Source organism: Callorhinus ursinus, unplaced genomic scaffold (assembly GCF_003265705.2).
Source record: "Callorhinus ursinus isolate GAN/ISIS: 27379988/994484 unplaced genomic scaffold, GSC_fseal_2.0 scaffold31, whole genome shotgun sequence".
Lineage (NCBI taxonomy): Eukaryota > Metazoa > Chordata > Mammalia > Carnivora > Otariidae > Callorhinus > Callorhinus ursinus.
Genome location: NW_027397093.1, coordinates 836392 through 855042, shown reverse-complemented (window position 1 = coordinate 855042; position 18651 = coordinate 836392). Strand labels below are relative to the sequence as shown.

Genomic DNA, 18651 nt, shown 5'->3' with positions numbered 1-18651 from the left:
AAAAAAGATATATTTATTCAATGATGCAGCAAATAAAAATTATCTCAAATTTATTCTTTCATATCATTAAAAAATCTGGATATGCTGCAAAAGTGTTAAAAGAAAATAAAAATTACAAATATATTTTAAACATAGTATACAAATAATCTGGTGAGGTACAGGAATCCTTATCCACCACCGGAGCATACCAGCTATTTTTCCAACTTTAATAAGTACTGAATACATTCAATTCTATATCTTGCCTTTTAATGTTAACCTGCTTTCCCCTGAAGCCCCACTTTACACAAATATCCTATTCTACCTTAATTAAACAGAGCAATACCCCTAAGTCATAGATGGCCAGCACAAAGCATTCTGTAATTTTTGAGGCAAATGCTGCGGTCTTCAGTTTAGCAGGCAGTTGAAACAACAATGTTTATACAGTTTTGATGTTGAAAATATCTGAAAGTCAGGTTATTTATAAACAAATAATCGTTTTTCCAAAATGACAAGGCCAATTAATAATCTTCTACTGGCCTTCTACCCGGTGGGAATATTACTGATTCTTTAAGTAAAAAAGCCAGATGAAAGGAAAACTGGAATCAACCAGAAGCAACAGTCATCTTAAACTTCAGGAGTTGTGTTGAACCTCAGAGTTACTACTGGCCATGACCCCAGTATTACGATGGCCATTGCTCCAGGGAAGGCAGGTGCCTAGGAAACTTGAGTCTTGGGCCCTTGAAGAGTTAATCAGACACCTTGAGATACTCTAGAGTAAGTGAATACTCATTTAAATGGCCCTCACAAATCTTCTGAATCTTTATTCCTGAATCCCACGGAGAATTAACAGTTCAAATTCCTAGTAGCCTAAATATAGTTAATACACACACAACCCCCACATAAAAAAGGATAGACAAAATTCAATAGAAAATTTACTGGCAAAAAATCTAAATACAGATGGACTAGTCTAGGAATTTCAGGCAGGGAACAAAATTATGCTCAGAGCGGAACCTTAGAACTTGCCCAATTGCTGACCAAGAGGTTAAATGATTTCTCCAAAGTCACACACCTGCTGTGACTAATGTAAAACTTTCTGAAAGTAATTTTCATTTTACACTGGAAGGAAGGAACCCACCGTTATATTTTCTAGATCAAGATGCTTGTTGTGTACAGTTTCACAGAGCCTTCGAATTTTTTCTTTGATTTTGTTCATGTCTTTTTCATTCAGTAGCTTAGCTGAAGAAGCATCTTGTTCCAGTTCTAAAAGTCGAATCATTAGATCTAGGCTAGCTCTATCAAGATCCATGTTCAAACGATCTCTACTCAGTATGTACATGAGGGCAGCTGTACAAAGGGACAGATTCTTCAAAAGACAAAAATAAAAGTTAATGTGAGCAATTGGTGACAATTCCAGTTAATAAGACTGTTCTGACATTTGTTCACATGTTGGAAGCCTTGAAAATGTTTTATTCAGTGAAAACTGCCCCCCTTTGAATACTCTAGGAAAATATGCATTAAATAAAGCTCTGTTACTTAAGATTTTCCTTTCTAGAGATGTTCCCCATACCAATGCTCCCAACCTAGAAGCAGGTGAGTGGAAGTACATCTTTCTTTAGCTATTCTGTGCTAAGAGTTTAAAGAACATTTTTTCCAGCTATGCATATACACACACACACATATATATAAAATCGTATTTTACACTAAACTTCACTTTATTCTTGGGTGCCTGGGTGGCTAAGTCATTAAGCATCTGCCTTCGGCTCAGGTCATGATCCCAAGGTCCTGGGATCGAGCCCCACATTGGGCTCCCTGCTCTGCGGGAGGTCTCCTTCTCCCTCTCCCACTCCCCCTGCTTGTGTTCCCTCTCTCACTGTGTCTCTCTCTGTCAAATAAATAAATAAAATCTAAATAAATAAATAAATAAAATTTAAAAAATCTTTATCCTTTATACTAGTTGGTAAAGCTGAATTTCAATTTTTAATCAATAACGTAAATGTGTCTTAAAATCTGCAAACAGCTATTTTTTTCTATAAAATAAACAGCTGAGTTTGTGTCAAAAATATAAAGCTGGGATGCTCAAATAAACATATTTAGATTCATTTCTTTAAAATAAATCAATCAGGTCTGATTGAACCAATTTTTTAAAAAACCATTAATATAATGTGCTCTTAAAATCATTTAGATGGGATGCCTGAGTGGCTCAGTTGGTTAAGCATCTGCTTCAGCTCAGGTCATGATCCCAGGTTCCTAGGATGGCGTCCCGCATCGGGCTCCCTGCTCAATGGGAAGTCTTGCTTCTCCCTCTCCCCTTCCCCGCCCCTGCTCATGATCTTTCTCGCTCAAATAAATAAACCTTTAAAAAAAAAAAAAAAAAACCACTAAGACAAGATAGTTAGCATACTCTGCTTACAGTACTAAAATCCAGAGTACTGAGGTGATATATTTTAGGTAAGCATTATATAACAAAATGGTCTATGTTGGGATAATCCAACATTTGGGAATATTTCATACTTACACACTTACTTCAATGCACAGAAATATAAATAACATCTAAAGATTTTTTTTTTTTTGACAAGATTTACTATTTGAGAGAGAAAGAAAGAGAGAGAACTAACGGGAGGGGGAGAAGGAGAAAGAATCTCAAGTGGACTCCGTGCTGAGTGCAGAGTAAAAACCAAGAGTTGGATGGTTACCTGACTGCACCACCCAGGTGCCCCTAAAGATTTAAACTCTGAATCCCCCAATGTAGAAAAATTTTAGACTACGTGCCTAATTAAATGCTTACAAAGCAAATTATTTTTGGAAATTAGGATGTGACAGTACAGACCTTGGGATATCCACTGCCCCCAAGAGCACACACACTAATGCCTTGGTCCTCTGATAACTGTGTAACAAAGCAAATTAATTCTTAAGTCTCTTCTCTTCCCCCTCCTTGTTCTGTATCTGATACAACTTAGCAATGGAATTATCCTCACTCAGGGTTAAGTACACTGCTTTCACAGTTTCATAAGATTCACTATTGGGGTGCCTGGGTATCTCAGTTGGTTAAGCATCTGCCTTTGGCTCGGGTCATGATCCAGCAGTCCTGGGATCGAGCCCCACATCGGGCTCCCTGCTCGGTGGGGTGTCTGCTTCTCCCTCTGCCCCTCACCCCACTCATGCTCTCTCTCAAATAAGTTAAAAAAAAAAAAATAAGATTCAGTATTAGACTGTGTCACCTAATCCGCATTTGGAACATAATTTCCTTAAACAAAAATATAACAATGTCATCTGAAAATACCACTATTGACAATGGTTAGTAATGACTTTTTTTCTAACTTCAAAATGTTAAACCTGACTTTTATTACAGATACATGATTTTTAAAAGATTAGCGTCAAAGTCATAACGAAAATGAGAATTTCTTTTCAAAATGGCTAGAACTAGATTCAATATCCAAACAAAATGTCTAAAAAAAAAAAATCTTAATTCCAGGGCGCCTGGATGGCTCAGTTGGTTAAGTGACTGCCTTCGGCTCAGGTCATGATCCTGGAGTCCCGGGATCGAGTCCCGCATCGGGCTCCCTGCTCAGCAGGGAGTCTGCTTCTCCCTCTGACCCTCCCCCCTCTCATGTGCTCTCTCTCTCTCAAATAAATACATAAAATCTTAAAAAAAAACAACTTAATTCCAAACTGTTTTTCTCATGCTATTAATATTAAAGAGTAAAAAACATTTTGTTTTTTTTTAAAAGTAGGCTCCATGTCCCAGCATGGAGCTCAACTTGGGGCTTGAACTCACAACCCTGAAATCAAGACCTAAGCTGAGATCAAGAGTCAGTTACTTAACCAACTGAGCACCCAGATGCCCCTAAAAGATTTTTTTCAGCACTTTATGATTAGAGGAAATCAATGCTCACATAATTAAATATCCAGTATGGTATGGTAGGTGTGGAGCTGATGTTTTATTTTTCTTTCCTGTAAGATTTTATTGATGGTATACGCATAAAAAATTGGGGGGGGAAGAATACAGAAGAAATTATTGCCTTTTATTAAATGTACACTGAGGTGTTCATTATATACCTTTCTATACTATTTTGTTTTCAAACTGTTTTAAACTGTTTTTATTTTGTTTTTTTAATTTAATTTTATTTTGTTAGTCACCACACATTACATCATTAGTTTTTTGATGTAGTGTTCCATGATTCATTGTTTGCGTATAACAAACACCCAGGGCTACATGCAATACGTGCCCCTTTTTTTTTTTTAATCTTATTTATTTATTTATTTGAGAGAGAGAGAGAGAGAGCACATGAGAGGGGGAAGGGTCAGAGGGAGAAGCAGACTCCCCGCCGAGCAGGGAGCCCGATGCAGGACTCGATCCTGAGACTCCAGGATCATGACCTGAGCCGAAAGCAGTCGCTTAACCAACTGAGCCACCCAGGTGCCCAATACGTGCCCTCCTTAATACCCATCGCCGGGCTAACCCATCCCCCACCCCTCTAAAACCCTCAGTTTGTTTCTCAGAGTCCATAGTCTCTCATGGTTCATCACCCCCTCCGATTTCCCCCGTTCATTCTTCCCTGGAGCTGATGTTTTAATACTATAAACTGACAATAATATTAAGAGAAAAAAATGTCATGAGAAAATATCCTTAAATAATATATTAAGCAAAAACTTCTGATATTAAGCTCTCTATATTTAGCAAATAAAACTCAACCCATAATTGGGAAATATTCATATATGAATATCCAATGTAGATAAATCTTTTTTTTTTTTTTTTAAAGATTTTATTTATTTATTTGACACAGAGAGAGAGGGAACAGAAGCAGGGGGAGTGGGAGAGGGAGAAGCGAAGCAGGTTTCCCGCTGAACAGGGAGCCCGATGCAGGGCTCGATCCCAGGATTCTGGGATCATGACCTGAGCCGAAGGCAGACGCTTAAAGACTGAGCCACCCAGGCGCCCCTAGATAAATCTTTTTAAAAAGATTCATTTGAGAGAGAGCACGAGCATGTGAATGGGTGGGGGCGGGGGGGAAAACATCAAGCAAACTCCCTGCTGAATTCAAGCCCCACGTGGGACTGGATCCCACGACCCTAAGATCATGACCTGAGCCTAAATCAAGAATCAGGCACGGGGCGCCTGGGTGGCTCAGTTGGTTAAGCGACTGCCTTCGGCTCAGGTCATGATCCTGGAGTCCCAGGATCAAGTCCCACATCGGGCTCCCTGCTCAGCAGGGAGTCTGCTTCTCCCTCTGGCCCTCTCTTCCTTCTCGTGCTCTCTGTCCCCTCATTCTCTCATTCTCAAATAAATAAATAAAATCTTTAAAAAAAAAAAAAAAAGGCACTTAACCGACTGAGTCACCCAGGTGCCCCTAAACAGACTGTAATTTTTAAATAATGTTCCTAATCCCAGAAATTTAAGAATACCTGATGGTGCTGGGAATCATCCAAGGTTTTAAAGACCATTGCTACCATTCCGTGTGCTCTCAGGTGCATTCGAAAACTGGGCATGGCACATTTAGTAGCCAAGCTAATAACACTAGGAGAAAATAGACTAGGTTAGGGGGGACTGAAAATAGCTAGTGCATTAGTTTTTTGTTTGCACAATACCAAAACAAGGAAATGGGGAAGGGTGGGAGGGTGTTAACCTCCTGCCCATATGGATCACAATATAAAACACATGGGCAAACTGAATTATTAAAAATGCTGATGCATAGTAAGTGATTAGTATAAATATAAGTAACACACGATCGTCTTTGGTGTATTCCTTACACTACTACTACGATTAAAAGCCAAAAGTCTCAGCTACCTTTCATAATGCTTCTGATACATGAAGATTACAGATTATATATGATTGGATATGACTGGATAATTCAATCAAATTAAGATAATTCAATCCACTATAGTATGCAAAAGATGATCCAAATCAAAACATGCTTAAATCAAACATTTATCACTTGTCTGAAATTTGGGGCTGAAAAAGAACTTAAAAAATTTGTTAGTCTAACACTTCTTTTAAGCATCTGTAAAGTGAAGCCTACACTATTCTAACAAGCTACAATCATCCAACTTTCCTTTGTTAATGTAGAATCAAGTCCCTTACAAGAAATCAACCACATTTTAACTTATTTACATCGGCTATAAACTATATTCATGATAACAAAATCAAGATAAGAAAATGTTTGGCTCTATTTGGCTGGAAAATTTTAGTAAGATAGAGCATGCATACATTTATCAAATATAAAAATAAGATCTCACCTAAGGCAACGTGTGTTTAGAGGCTGAGTGCTCTTTAAGCCACTTAACAGGTATTCAATGTCATCAGTGAACTCTTGATTTTCACCAAATTCCACCACATCATTGAAGTGCTTCACATGCTGAACAACAGTATACAACTGCCAAGAAAAAAATAAGTCCACTTCTTTTGTAACCATGAACTAGCATATTTAAATCTACAGACTTGCTGTACTTCATTTAGAAGTGTATAAAAGAGTTCATTACATGGCAACAGAAGAAAAGTTTTAAAAACACTGGTAGTACTAGGAAAGGTTAAGTTCGTGGATATCTGTTCAAGACATTAAAAGGCTAAATGTTACATACAAAAATCTATCCACGTGCAGTATAACTGTATATGGCTGCTTACTTCTTTGTCTTCTTTTCTGCATTTCAGTGCAGTAACTATATCTTGGTAGGGCTGAGTAGGTATTGTCACAGTTTTTATCACTTTGGGTGGTGGTGCAGGAGCCTTAAAAACTCCATCATCTTTTTGATTTGGTTCCTTTGAAGACAGCCTCACCTATTAATAAAGGTATTAAATTATTGTTCTAAATAAATATATAAAAATAGTAACAGCTCATCTACCTAGCAAATTTGGCTTAAAAAAAAAAAAAAAGATGGGAAGAGGCCTCTGAAAGGGCTACTTTAAAATTCTATGCACTACTAGGTAAGACTCATAAAAGAACCACTCAGGAATTCCTTCTGGTATTTTTTAACCTCACATTTCACACACAATTTGTTATTTGTCTCCAAGACCATTAGAAGGAATAAAGAACCACAATTACACACATAAATAGCATTGATAAAAAGCTAGGAACAGGACAAGAAAACCAGATAGACAAGAGAACTTTTAAAGTAAAGAATCTGCAATTTAGGGTATAAATAAATAGCCATAATAAAAGTCTGGTATATAATTACTAATACACACAATGATGATCTTATACTAGTAAATGGAGTTTAATATATTCAACTCAAGAACACAGGGAATTGTACATTACTAAAATATTTTAGAAAGATCTCTATCCCTAATTTTTTTGTTGTTATAAAGAATTCATTCCTTGACAGCTCCAGATGACTGAGGTGTTACCATTAACTTAGAAGTATTAATCTATGGTCCTTCCAGTTATTCTGAAGAAAATAGTTTGATAAGAATCTTTTTCAAATGTGTTTTGAATTGAAAGCTATTACTGGAATGCAGGAAAAAGTTCTCTGAAATTAATTATTCAAATTAATTTCAAATTAACCACTCAAAGCTACTCTAAGATCTATGTAGGATATAATTTATAATATAGCTCTTAATAGCTAATACAAACTTCAAATATGAAATAATTTACCCTTAAAACACTAAGTACAATAATTCCATTAAGATGTGGGTCAGGAGTAAAAAGTGATCCAATATTTTTTAAGGCTTTTATCCATAAACTAGTAGCACCAGAATTTCGATAATCCTGTCCACAATTCTCACTTTTCCAATGAATTAAACTGAAGCCTTTCATTTTAGTGAGGAAGACCAAAATAAACTGTTAGAAGTCAAAGATTTTCAAATTCTGAATAAAGATAGCAAAGGCTTAAACAAAAATGAAATTAAAAAGTACAGTTCACTTACTGTGGCACTCTGAGGTTTTACTACTGGTGGTCCAGGTAGCTCTTCTGAGTCTGGATGGTTCCAATGTCTGGCATTATATACAGCTTTTGTAGGAGACTAAAGAAATGAGAAAAAGATCAACTGTTTCCTTATTTTCCATCCTTATAAAATTGTCTCATTTAATAAAATAAAAATCACAAAGAATAACTTAAATACATAAAGATGTATCCTAGACAGAGCAGGAGAGACAATACCTGGCTTATATTCCCACTGTGCTCCCATGCCTATGGAGTCACTGTGGTATTCTGCCACAAAATCAAAAATTAGTCCTCTGTTACCAGGACTATTACCAATATGTTTATTGGTATTACCAATCTGTACTAACTTAGTAATTTGTATTACTATTTATTAACTATTACCAATCTGTACTAACTTAGTAATCAATATAGTTAATTCAACATATACTTTATTCCTCATACTGCTCATTCATGCTGCATATTCTTCCAACAATGGAAAAAAGGCAGTTTATGAAAAGCAATAAAGGGCCATGTATATTTATTTTTAAGTGAAACTGCTGGGGCCAGATGACTACCATTACTAAGAAATTTTCAAAGTTTTTTAAAAAGTAGTTACGGAATATATACCATATATTACACAACACAGGGGAATCTAAAGCAGTACTATGTACTAACATATATGATTTCTGCAGCAAAATGTATTCATATTCACATGAACTGGGATAAAGATGTAAACTGCTCCACCTCAGGTCAGTGTGCTGACAAATCAACTTAATATAAATGTAATGAAAATAATTTTCAATTTTGGGCGCCTGGGTTGCTCAGTCGGTTAAGTGTCTGCCTTCAGCTCAGGTCATGATCCCAGAGTCCTGAGATGGAGTCCCACGTTGGGCTCCCTGATCTCCCTCTCCCTCAGCTTCTCCCTCTCCCTCCCAGCTTGTTCTAATAAATAAATAAAAATATTTTTAAAAATATTAAAAGATGTATGGAGAGATGACTTAAAAAAATAATTTTTAGTTTTAACACTCTGAATTTCAGAATTGAGAATAAAGACCCATAAGCCCCTATAATCAAATCCAAAAAATTAAATCTGTATAAAAAGGGGGTGCCTGGGTGGCTCAGTCGTTAAATGTCTGCCTTCAGCTCAGGTCATAATCCCAGGGTCTTGGGATCGAGCCCCACATCGGGCTCCCTGCTCCGCGGGAAGCCTGCTTCTCCCTCTCCCACTCCCCCTACTTGTGTTCCCTCTCTGGCTGTGTCTGTCAAATAAATAAATAAAACCTTAAAAAAAAAATCTGTATAAAAAGCACAAAAACCCTCACTTTCTTTTTTTAAAGATTTTCTTTTTCTTTTTAATTTGACAGAGAGAGAGCACAAGCAGGGGGAGTGGCAGGCAGAGGCAGAGGGAGAAGTAGGCAGAGGCAGAGGGACTTGATCCCAGGACCCCAGGATCATGACCTCAGCTGAAGGCAGTTGCTTAACCAACTGAGCCACCCAGGCACCCCCAAAAACCCTCTTTTTTTTTAAGATTTTATTTATTTATTAGACAGAGAGAGAGCGCACAAGTAGGCAGAGTGGCAGGCAAAGTCGAGAGGGAGAAGCAGGCTCTCCGCCAAGCAGGGAGCTGGACGTGGGGCTCGATCCCAGGACCTCAGGATCATGACCTGAGCCGAAGGCAGCTACTTAACCAACTGAGCCACCCAGGCGCCCCCAAACCCTCACTTTCAAAAGGAGATTGAGACTGAGAACATTTTCCATCCTTTACAAAAGTCATGTTAACTTTTGTCCTTTAAGCTTCATATAAATGGTTTGATCTCCTTAGAGATTTTCTGTTTATAAGACTATAATAAACTTCACACTTTCAGTACTACATGCAAAAAGTAAGATTAAGAGTACAAATGGGGAAACATACTTCAAGATAGGCCAAAAGTCCACACATCAAGGAAGTAATCATCTTCCCTTACTAGCTGCAGTGAACTAACATAACTGGAATTAAACAAAGTTATCTTTTTTCAAGTACTATCTTTAAAATAACCATGTTGTGACATCAAGAACACAGTCTAAGCTCCAAAAGAACTGGTTTAAGAAAAGACAAAGTTTAAATGGATTTGCATAGTAAATGTGTTAGAAAAATCTTAATACTAAAAGGAATCCTACTGTGAAAGTAGAAGCATAAAGTCTCTCACCTGTATTACATATATAAACCCATTATTCTTATATACCAGGTTTGCATAAAGTGAGGAGACACTGGTAATCTAAAGCAATTTATACACCCAGGAAATGACTTGATCAGGCCTCTTAAGGCACAACCACATAAAGCAGAATCAACATAAATTTTAAAACCTAGCTCCCTATTCCTTTCTGTTTTTCTCTAACATCAGCTATATAATCCATATGCCTGCTAGCTGTTAGATATCTCATTTAAGCAACTTCTAATACCCAAAGCACATTCATCAGCCCAGAAGATCAAGGACATCTGGAAAGGTGTCTCAAAGCTCAAGTGCTTTATTTATTTTTAGAAAGCATTGATACAGGGTGCCTGGGTGGCTCAGTCAGTTAAGCATCTGCCTTCGGCTCAGGTCATGATCCCAGGGTCCTGGGAATGAGTCCCTGGTAAGGCTCCCTGCTCAGCGGGGAGTCTGCTTCTCCCTCTCTCTCTCCCTCCCTCTTCCCCACTCATTATCTCTCTCAAATGAAAATCTTTTTAAAAAATGAATAAAAAAATAAAAAAGCACTGATGGGGGGAACACACACACACAAAATTGATGTCCAGTAATAATCTTCTGGATAATAATGTTATCTTATTCCACGGGTAACAAAATAGCAGAGCAAGTCAAGGGTCTAAATTAAATGGTGGCTCAGTTGGTTATGCGACTGCCTTCGGCTCAGGTCATGATCCAGGAGTCCCTGGGTCGAGTCCCGCATCAGGCTCCCTGCTCGGCAGAGAGTCTGCTTCTCCCTCTGACCCTCCCCCCTCTCATGTGCTCTCTCTCTCTCATTCTGTCTCTAATAAATAAATAAATAATCTTAAAAAAAAAAAAAGCAGACTTAGAAACCAGATGGTCTGTATTAAAATCCAGATAAAAGTGAGCTCTACTACTTGCTACTCAACATTTTACTCATCTGTAAAATGAGATTAATAATAGTACCTACTGCAAAGGGTTGTTGTGAGGATTAAATAAATATATGTAAAACAGAAGATTGCCTGAAAGAGTATGTGCTCTACAAGTATTAATTATTATGGGTAATACTACTAATAATAGTTATGTAATGATGTGTAATTCTGAGTCTAGCATCTTCATAAGAAAACTGGAGTATGTAGTCTACCTAACAGAGGACTGCAATAAACAAATGAAATAACTGACATGAAAACACGCTATTAGCAAGTATTATTATTATAAAAATCAGACTAGGATACATTGTTCTAACTCATCTCAAAAGTCTTTGAACAAAGTATCATCACTGATGACTACAGACGGAAAAATCCTCAAGAAAATACTAGAAAACTGAATTCAATAGCACACTGAAAGGATTATACACCATGACCAAGTGGGATTTATCACTGGGATGCAACGATAATTCAATATGAAAACCAACCAGTGTGATACATCACATTAACAGACTGGATAAAATTCCGTCCATCACGACAACTGGTGCAAAAAAAGCATGTGACAAAATTCAACACCCTTTCATAATAAAAATACTCAACAAACTAGGAATACAAGGAAATTACCTAAACATAATAAAGGTCACACACTAATTATCATCCTCAACAGTGAAAAACTGAAAGCTTTTCCTTTAAGATCAGTAATAAGGCAATGATGGTCGCTCTCTCAACTTCTATTTAACATAGTACTAGACATACCAACAAAAGCAATTAAGCAAGAATAAGAAATAGAAGGTATCCAAAACGGAAAAGAAGTTAAAATTTTATCAGTTCACAGATGACATGATCGTGTACATAGAAAACTCAAAAGATTCCACCAAAAAAACCCCAATAAATATATTCACTAAAGTTGTATGATACAAAAATCAACATACAAAAATCAATTGCATTTCTATACAACAAAGAACAATCCAAAAAGAAAATGAAGAAAATCCCATTTACAATAGCATCAAAAACAAAACAAAAAAGAAACCTTAAGAATAAACTAAGGAAGCAAAAGACTGTACACTGACAGGTACAAAACACCGCTAAAAAAAATTAAAGAAGACACAAATAAATGGAAAGACATCTTGTGTTCATGGATTATAAGACTTAATACTGTTAGGGCGCCTGGGTGGCTCAAATGGTTAAGCGTTTGCCTTCAGCTCAGGTCATGATCCCAGGGTCCTGGGATCGAGTCCCGCATCGGGCTCCCTGCTCAGCGGGGAGCCTGCCTCTCTCTCTTTCTCTCTCTGTCCCTCATGAATAAATAAATAAAATCTTAAAAAAAAAAAAAAAGACTTAATACTGTTAAAATAGCCATATTTCCCAACAGGATTTACAGGTTCAGTGCAATTCCTATCCAAATCCCAATCGTATTCTTTACAGAAAAAGAAAAAATGAACCTAAAATTCATATGGAATCACAAAAGACATTAATTGCCAAGACAATCTTCACAAAAATACAAAAAAACTAGAGGCCTCACACTTCCTGGTTTCAAAACACATTATAAAGCAACAGTAATCAAAACAGTAGGGAACTGCGGCATAAACAGATATAGAGACCAATGGAACAAAACAGAGAGCCCAGAAATAAATCCACATATATATGGTCAAATGATCTTCACCAAGGGTGCCAAAACTACAAAATGGGGATAGTTTCTTCAACACATGGTGCTGGGAAAACCACGTATCACATGCAAAAGAATGAAACTGGACCATTATCTTACACCATACACAAAAATCAACTCAAAATGGATTAATGATTTAAACATAAGACCTGAACATGTAAAACATCTTGAAGAAACCATGGGAGAAAAGTTACATTAACAGTAGTCTTAGAAATGACTTCTTGCATATGACACCAAAAGCACAAGCAATAAATGCATACATAGACAAGTAGAACATCAAACTAAAAAGTTTCCTTCTGCACAGCAGAGGAAAGAGTAAAAAGGCAAACTACAAATGGGAGAAATATTTGCAAGCCGTGTATTTAATAAGGGGTCACTACCCAAAGTATGTAAGGAACACCTACAATTCAATAGCAAAACAAAAAATGATTAAGAAATAGGCAAAGGACTTGAATAGAAATGTCTCCAAAGAAGACATACAAAGAGTCACAGGTATATGAAAAGGTGCCTGACATCAGTAATCGTAAGTGAAATGTAAGTCAAGGGGCCCCTAGGTGGGTCAGCAGGTTAAATGTCTTCCAGTGCAGGTCGTGATCCCCGGGTCCTGGGATCAGCTCCACGTCCGGTGCCCTATTCAGCAGAAAGTCTGCTTCTCCCTCTTCCTCTGACTCTACCCCCTGCTTGTGCGTGCTCTCTCTCTCTCTCTCTCAAATGAATAAATAAAAATCTTAAAAAACAAACAAAAAAAGTGATGGGGTGCCTGGATGGCTCAGTAGGTTAAGTGTCTGCCTTCGGTTCAGGTCATGATCCCAGGTTCCTGGGATCGAGCCCCACATCGGGCTCTCTGCTCAACAGGGAGCCTGCTTCTCCCTCTGCCTACTGTTCCCCCTGCTTGTGCTGTCAAATAAATAAAATATCACACACACCAAAAAAAAAGGGAAACGTAAGTCAAAATCATAATGAAGTATCACTTCACACCCATTAGAATGACCATTATCAAAAAAATGACCAGAAAATAACAAGAGTTGGAAAGGATACAGAAAAAGTGGAACTCATGTTACACTGCTGGTGGGAATTCAAATGGTGCACCCACTATGGAAAACAGTACAGAGGTTCCTCAAAAAAGAACTATTCTATGACCCAGCAATTCTACTTCTGGGTATTCATCAAAAAAAAAAAGAAATCAGGAGTTTCAGGTGAGGAAGCTCTTTAGGCGGTTTTAAGGGGATTTTTCTCCTGATGCGGCTGTGATTTCTCCACAAACATCTTGTGAGAAAGAAATCTAGAGGTTGAGGTGAAAGAAGAAATGACCAATTCTCAGGCACTGCTGACATTCACGGATGTGGCCATAGAGTTCTCTCAGGAGGAGTGGAGATGCCTGAACCACACTCAGCGGCAACTGTACAGGGATGTGATGTTAGAGAACTACGGACACCTCCTCTTCCTGGGTCTCGTTCTGTCAAAGCCAGACCTGATGATGTTTTTGGAGCAAGAGAAGCAGCTCTGGGACGTGAAGAGAAAGGAGACTGTAGCCTTTCATCCAGATTTGTGTATGTTAGAGAGAGAGAGAGAGAGATCGAGTAGACGGAGTGGCAAGAGAAAGAATCCTGAAGCGGCCTCCCAGCTGAGTGAAGAACCTGATGCGGTGATCAAACCCAGGACCCTGAGATACTGACCTGAGCTGTAACCAACAGAGCCACCTAGGAACCCCTGTTCCAGTTCACTTATATTTAGATTGCTTTCATTCAGGAATGTGAACTAAAGTATATTTGGGGTGATCTCAGCCAGCTCAAGGAGGTTGGAGAGAAGAGAGAGATGGAGGAGGCGGAAGCTGAGCCAGAGTCAGATTTATTAATGAATAAAGGAAATGTGTGTTGTGTAAAAAAAAAAAAAAGAAAGAAAAAAGAAATCAGGATCCTGAAGAAATATTTGCACGCTCATGGTCACTGCAGCATTATTCACAATAGCCAAGAGATGGAAACAAACCTAACTATCAAAAGATGAATTGATAGGGGCACTTGGCTGGCTCTGTCAGTAAAGCATGTGACTCTTGATCTCAGGACTCTTAAGTTCAAGCCCCCCACTGGGTGCAGATTATTTAAAAAAAAAAACAAAAAAAAAAACGGGCACCCGGCTCAGTGGGTTAAACGTCTGACTTTGGCTCAGGTCATGATCTCGGGGTCCTGGGATCAAGGCCCCCATCCGGCTCCCTGCTCAAGAAGGAGTCTGCTTCTCCCTCTGCCCCCCCCACCCAGCTTGTGCTCACGCTATTTCTCAAATAAATAAATAAAATGTTTTAAAAATCATTCAGAGGGCGCCTGGGTGGCTCAGATGGTTAAGCGTCTGCCTTTGGCTCAGGTCATGATCCCAGGATCCTGGGATCGAGTCCCGCATTGGGCTCCCTGCTCAGCGGGGAGCCTGCTTCTCCCTCTGCTTCTCTCTCTCTCTCTCTCTCTCTCTCTCTGTCTCTCATGAATAAATAAATAAAAATCTTAAAAAAAAAAATCATTTAGAAAGGGGCGCCCGGGTGGCTCAGTCGTTAAGCATCTGCCTTCGGCTCAGGTCATGGTCTCAGGGTCCCGGGATCAAGCCCCGCATCGGGCTCCCTGCTCCACACGGAGAGCCTGCTTCTCCCTCTCCCACTCCCCCTGCTTATGTTCCCTCTCTCGCTGTGTCTCGCTCTGTCAAATAAATAAATAAAATCTTTAAAAGTAAATAAATAATAAAAATGAAAATGAAAAATAACATCTGGATGCGGTGTGCAGTACACAAGGGGCGGAGCTGGTAAGAAGAATGACAGTGACTGACTCTTGAGCTCTTTATAAACATCATTCCAAATTCCATAAACATCTAAGTGAATTGTGTATGAAGACTATATAAAAATACTGTGTCACATGCTAAGGTCACTTAGCGAAAGTGACTGTGTACAGTATCTGCAAATACACCATCTAGTAATCAACTTTTCATGGAAGATGAAAATCATCCTTATCATTCAGCAACCTAGCTAAGTTTTTACCAGGTCATTCTGACTGCACCATTACACTAGGCTTACCTTTAATCTTGTTAATTTTATTCTGGTTTAAAAAGGAGACGTGTCACATTAACCAAATTCCTTAATTTTTCTCAGTGCTCAAATATTTGTGTATTCTGTATGCTCTAATATAATCTAATGAGAAGAGTATTTAGAATAAAATAAGTAAGAAAGCCCCTTATAACAACATTCTAAAGATTTGGAATTATTTTAGCACATTTCAGTCCTAGTAATCTTAAACCTATTATTCTCTTCTATTCAATTCTCCAGGGGCATGACAAATAAGAAAAACCCCAAGTACAGCACTCTATTACATGCCAGTAACAGATGTATGGAGCATTTATCCATGAAAGAGAACCCAGTTTCTATAAGAACAATGAATAAAAATTGGGTTTTTACAATTTTAATGCCAAGGCCATGCTTAACAGACTGGCTTACTGAATTACAATTATAAAACAGAGGAAAGAAGAATTCCTTCACCAAAAGCTAAGAAGAAATGACAATATTATGCTATCTTTCATTGAGCTGGCTCCTGAAAGGGGGAAAAAATTGGAATAACTGCTTTTAAGCCATATGAATTTTTTTAACAGTACCAAATTTATTTCTGAGTTTTAAAGAAGACTATGTACTAAATGAGGATAAATATAGTAAGCTGATTAGAATTCATCTAGCCTTACCCACACAAGGGTATGAGAGCAGAATAGCACTCTTACCAGTAATTCAATCAGTATGTTCTACAACTAAATGAGTTCTTAAAGAAATTGTTAATGTGGCTACACTGAGACACAGGTTACTGCAGTGATGACAATGAGACCTGTAACATCACTTGCCAAATAGCAATCAGTGTACTTGTACAATTTGATATCTAGGGCCCTAAAGAAATTGGTTCCCAAAGATTACAGGTGGAAAATTTTTGAAGTATGTCCATATTCAAGTAGAGATCAAAGAAGGCCAACCAAAAGAACTGTGGACTGACAGTGATAACTGGATTGAACTAAAGTTTTTAAAAGGGCTATTCTGAAGATTATGATTCTAACTTTGAAGGAACTATGGTGATTAGCAGAAGGAATCACATGTAAAATTCCTTAAAAATTTATTGACTTAAAAAAAAGTTACAAAGAGTTTTTAAAAAGATGGGTAGTAGAAGTCGAGGGAGTTTGAGGGAAAAAGTTTTACCAAGATGATAACTTTTGGCTCTTTAGAACTTTCTTTTAATTATCTATATAATCTCAAATTGTCCCACCCTATGACAAAAAAAACCCTTAAATAAATTTTCATAATTTGTTAAATATTCAAATTATTAAATTATTTAAGGGGAAAATGCAGACATCCCTAAACTAAAATCAAGAATTTACTGCTAAGAACAAGACATTTAGAATAGGTTAATACAGAATAGGTTAATACAGAGCACTACACAGAGAATGTAATCTACAGGTACAAGAAAGAAAGAGCTGAAAATCTTTTCTGCCTGCTTTAATTAAACTCCACAAAAAACCTTTTAAAGATATGGTCTGCTATTTTTATGAAAAAATTGTTAACTCCTACCTACATGAAGAACAATGCATACTACCATTCAGCTGTTTGTGAGTGTAACTTCAAAAGTATAACTGGTAGCAACAATTTTACAGAAGCAGGTCATTGCCACATCAGAATTTGAAATAACATAATTTGAGTATAAAATGTAAAACAGTCAGATGATAAAGTATAAATTCAATACTTGGCACTTTATGAAAACTAATACAACTCAGCCTACAATTCAACTATGAAAAATACTAGAATATATATGGAACTAATGACTCATTGAACACTACATCAAAAACTAATGATGGCTAACTGAACATAGTAAAAAAAATAAGTAACAGACCTGTACCCCTAAAAAAATAATACATTAAAAAATAAATAAATAAATAAATAAATAAATAAAATAAAATACAAGAATGAACCACAATGAAAACATCAGCTAAAATAGGCATCAGGTTTTACAACTAAAAATGCCATTAAGTATAAAATGGACCAGTTGAAAAGAAAAGCTGTAAATATCTTGATACCCGTGGCTAGAGACTATTCATTTTCCCCTTCTTTTTCTTTTGAGAATACGTAGCTGGACACATGACTAAGTCCTAGTCAATGATGTGAGAAGAGAAGCACAATACACCTTGTGGGTCCTGGCCTTCTAGGGCCTTCTCATCTTCCCATTCCTTCTATACTCTTTAATAGTGTAGACATGACAGAACACTACCACAGAGGAAGCTGGACTCTGACAACATAGCAACTTGAAATCAGTCCAGAGATAAACAGACAAGGACTGGTAAGCCCGAGAAAAAGAGGCTACCTATTTAGAAACTTACTTGGAATTTCCTTTATAGTAGCTAATCCAAATCCTAAGACAAAAACATGTGAATAATCTGCAACTGAAATTAGGACCAAATAATTATAGAGATGTGAATATACAAAATTTTCCCAACACTGTATTTGTTTATATAACCTACACATATGTAACTACAATTTAAGGGATGTACACAACATGTAAGAGAATGGAGGAAGAAAGAAACTAAGGAAAAAATACAATCTAAACCCAACTTAAAAAAAAATTATGAGGATAAGCCCACAGAGTGATTTCCAAGGATTATTACTAAATGAAAAAAACCAAATACAAAAAAGCATACAGATGCTACCTTTTATGTAAGAAGGAACAAAAAGAAGAAAATCTGTGCTTATTTTTAAAAAGGAAATAGGGGCACCTGGCTGGCTCAGTCAATAGAGCATGCAACTCTTGATCTCAGGGTTGTGAGTTCAAACCCCACAACGGGTATGGAGCCTACTATTAAAATATACGTACATACAGGGATGCCTGAGTGGCCCAAGTCGGTTAAGTGTCTGCCTTCGGCTCAGGTCATGATCCCAGGGCCCTGGGATCAAGTCCCACATCGGGCTCCTTGCAGGGAGCGTCTGCCGCTCCACCTGCTTGTGCTCACACTCTCTCTGACAAGTGAATAAATAAAATCTTTTAAA

The 18651-nt window shown here is 37.5% G+C and overlaps 1 protein-coding gene across 2 annotated transcripts in view; it reads right to left on the bottom strand.

The window, feature by feature from the left end:
* Positions 1-18651, bottom strand: part of WAPL (WAPL cohesin release factor) — an 89919-nt gene that overhangs the window by 21139 nt on the left and 50129 nt on the right. For both annotated transcript variants that reach the window (XM_025880538.2, XM_025880539.2), the window contains exons 5-9: positions 7838-7933; positions 6599-6751; positions 6214-6350; positions 5383-5494; positions 1115-1342 (exon numbers count right to left, since the gene is read on the bottom strand). In XM_025880538.2, coding sequence (XP_025736323.1) covers positions 1115-1342; positions 5383-5494; positions 6214-6350; positions 6599-6751; positions 7838-7933 — 726 coding nt within the window. The remainder of the gene's footprint in view (positions 1-1114; positions 1343-5382; positions 5495-6213; positions 6351-6598; positions 6752-7837; positions 7934-18651) is intronic.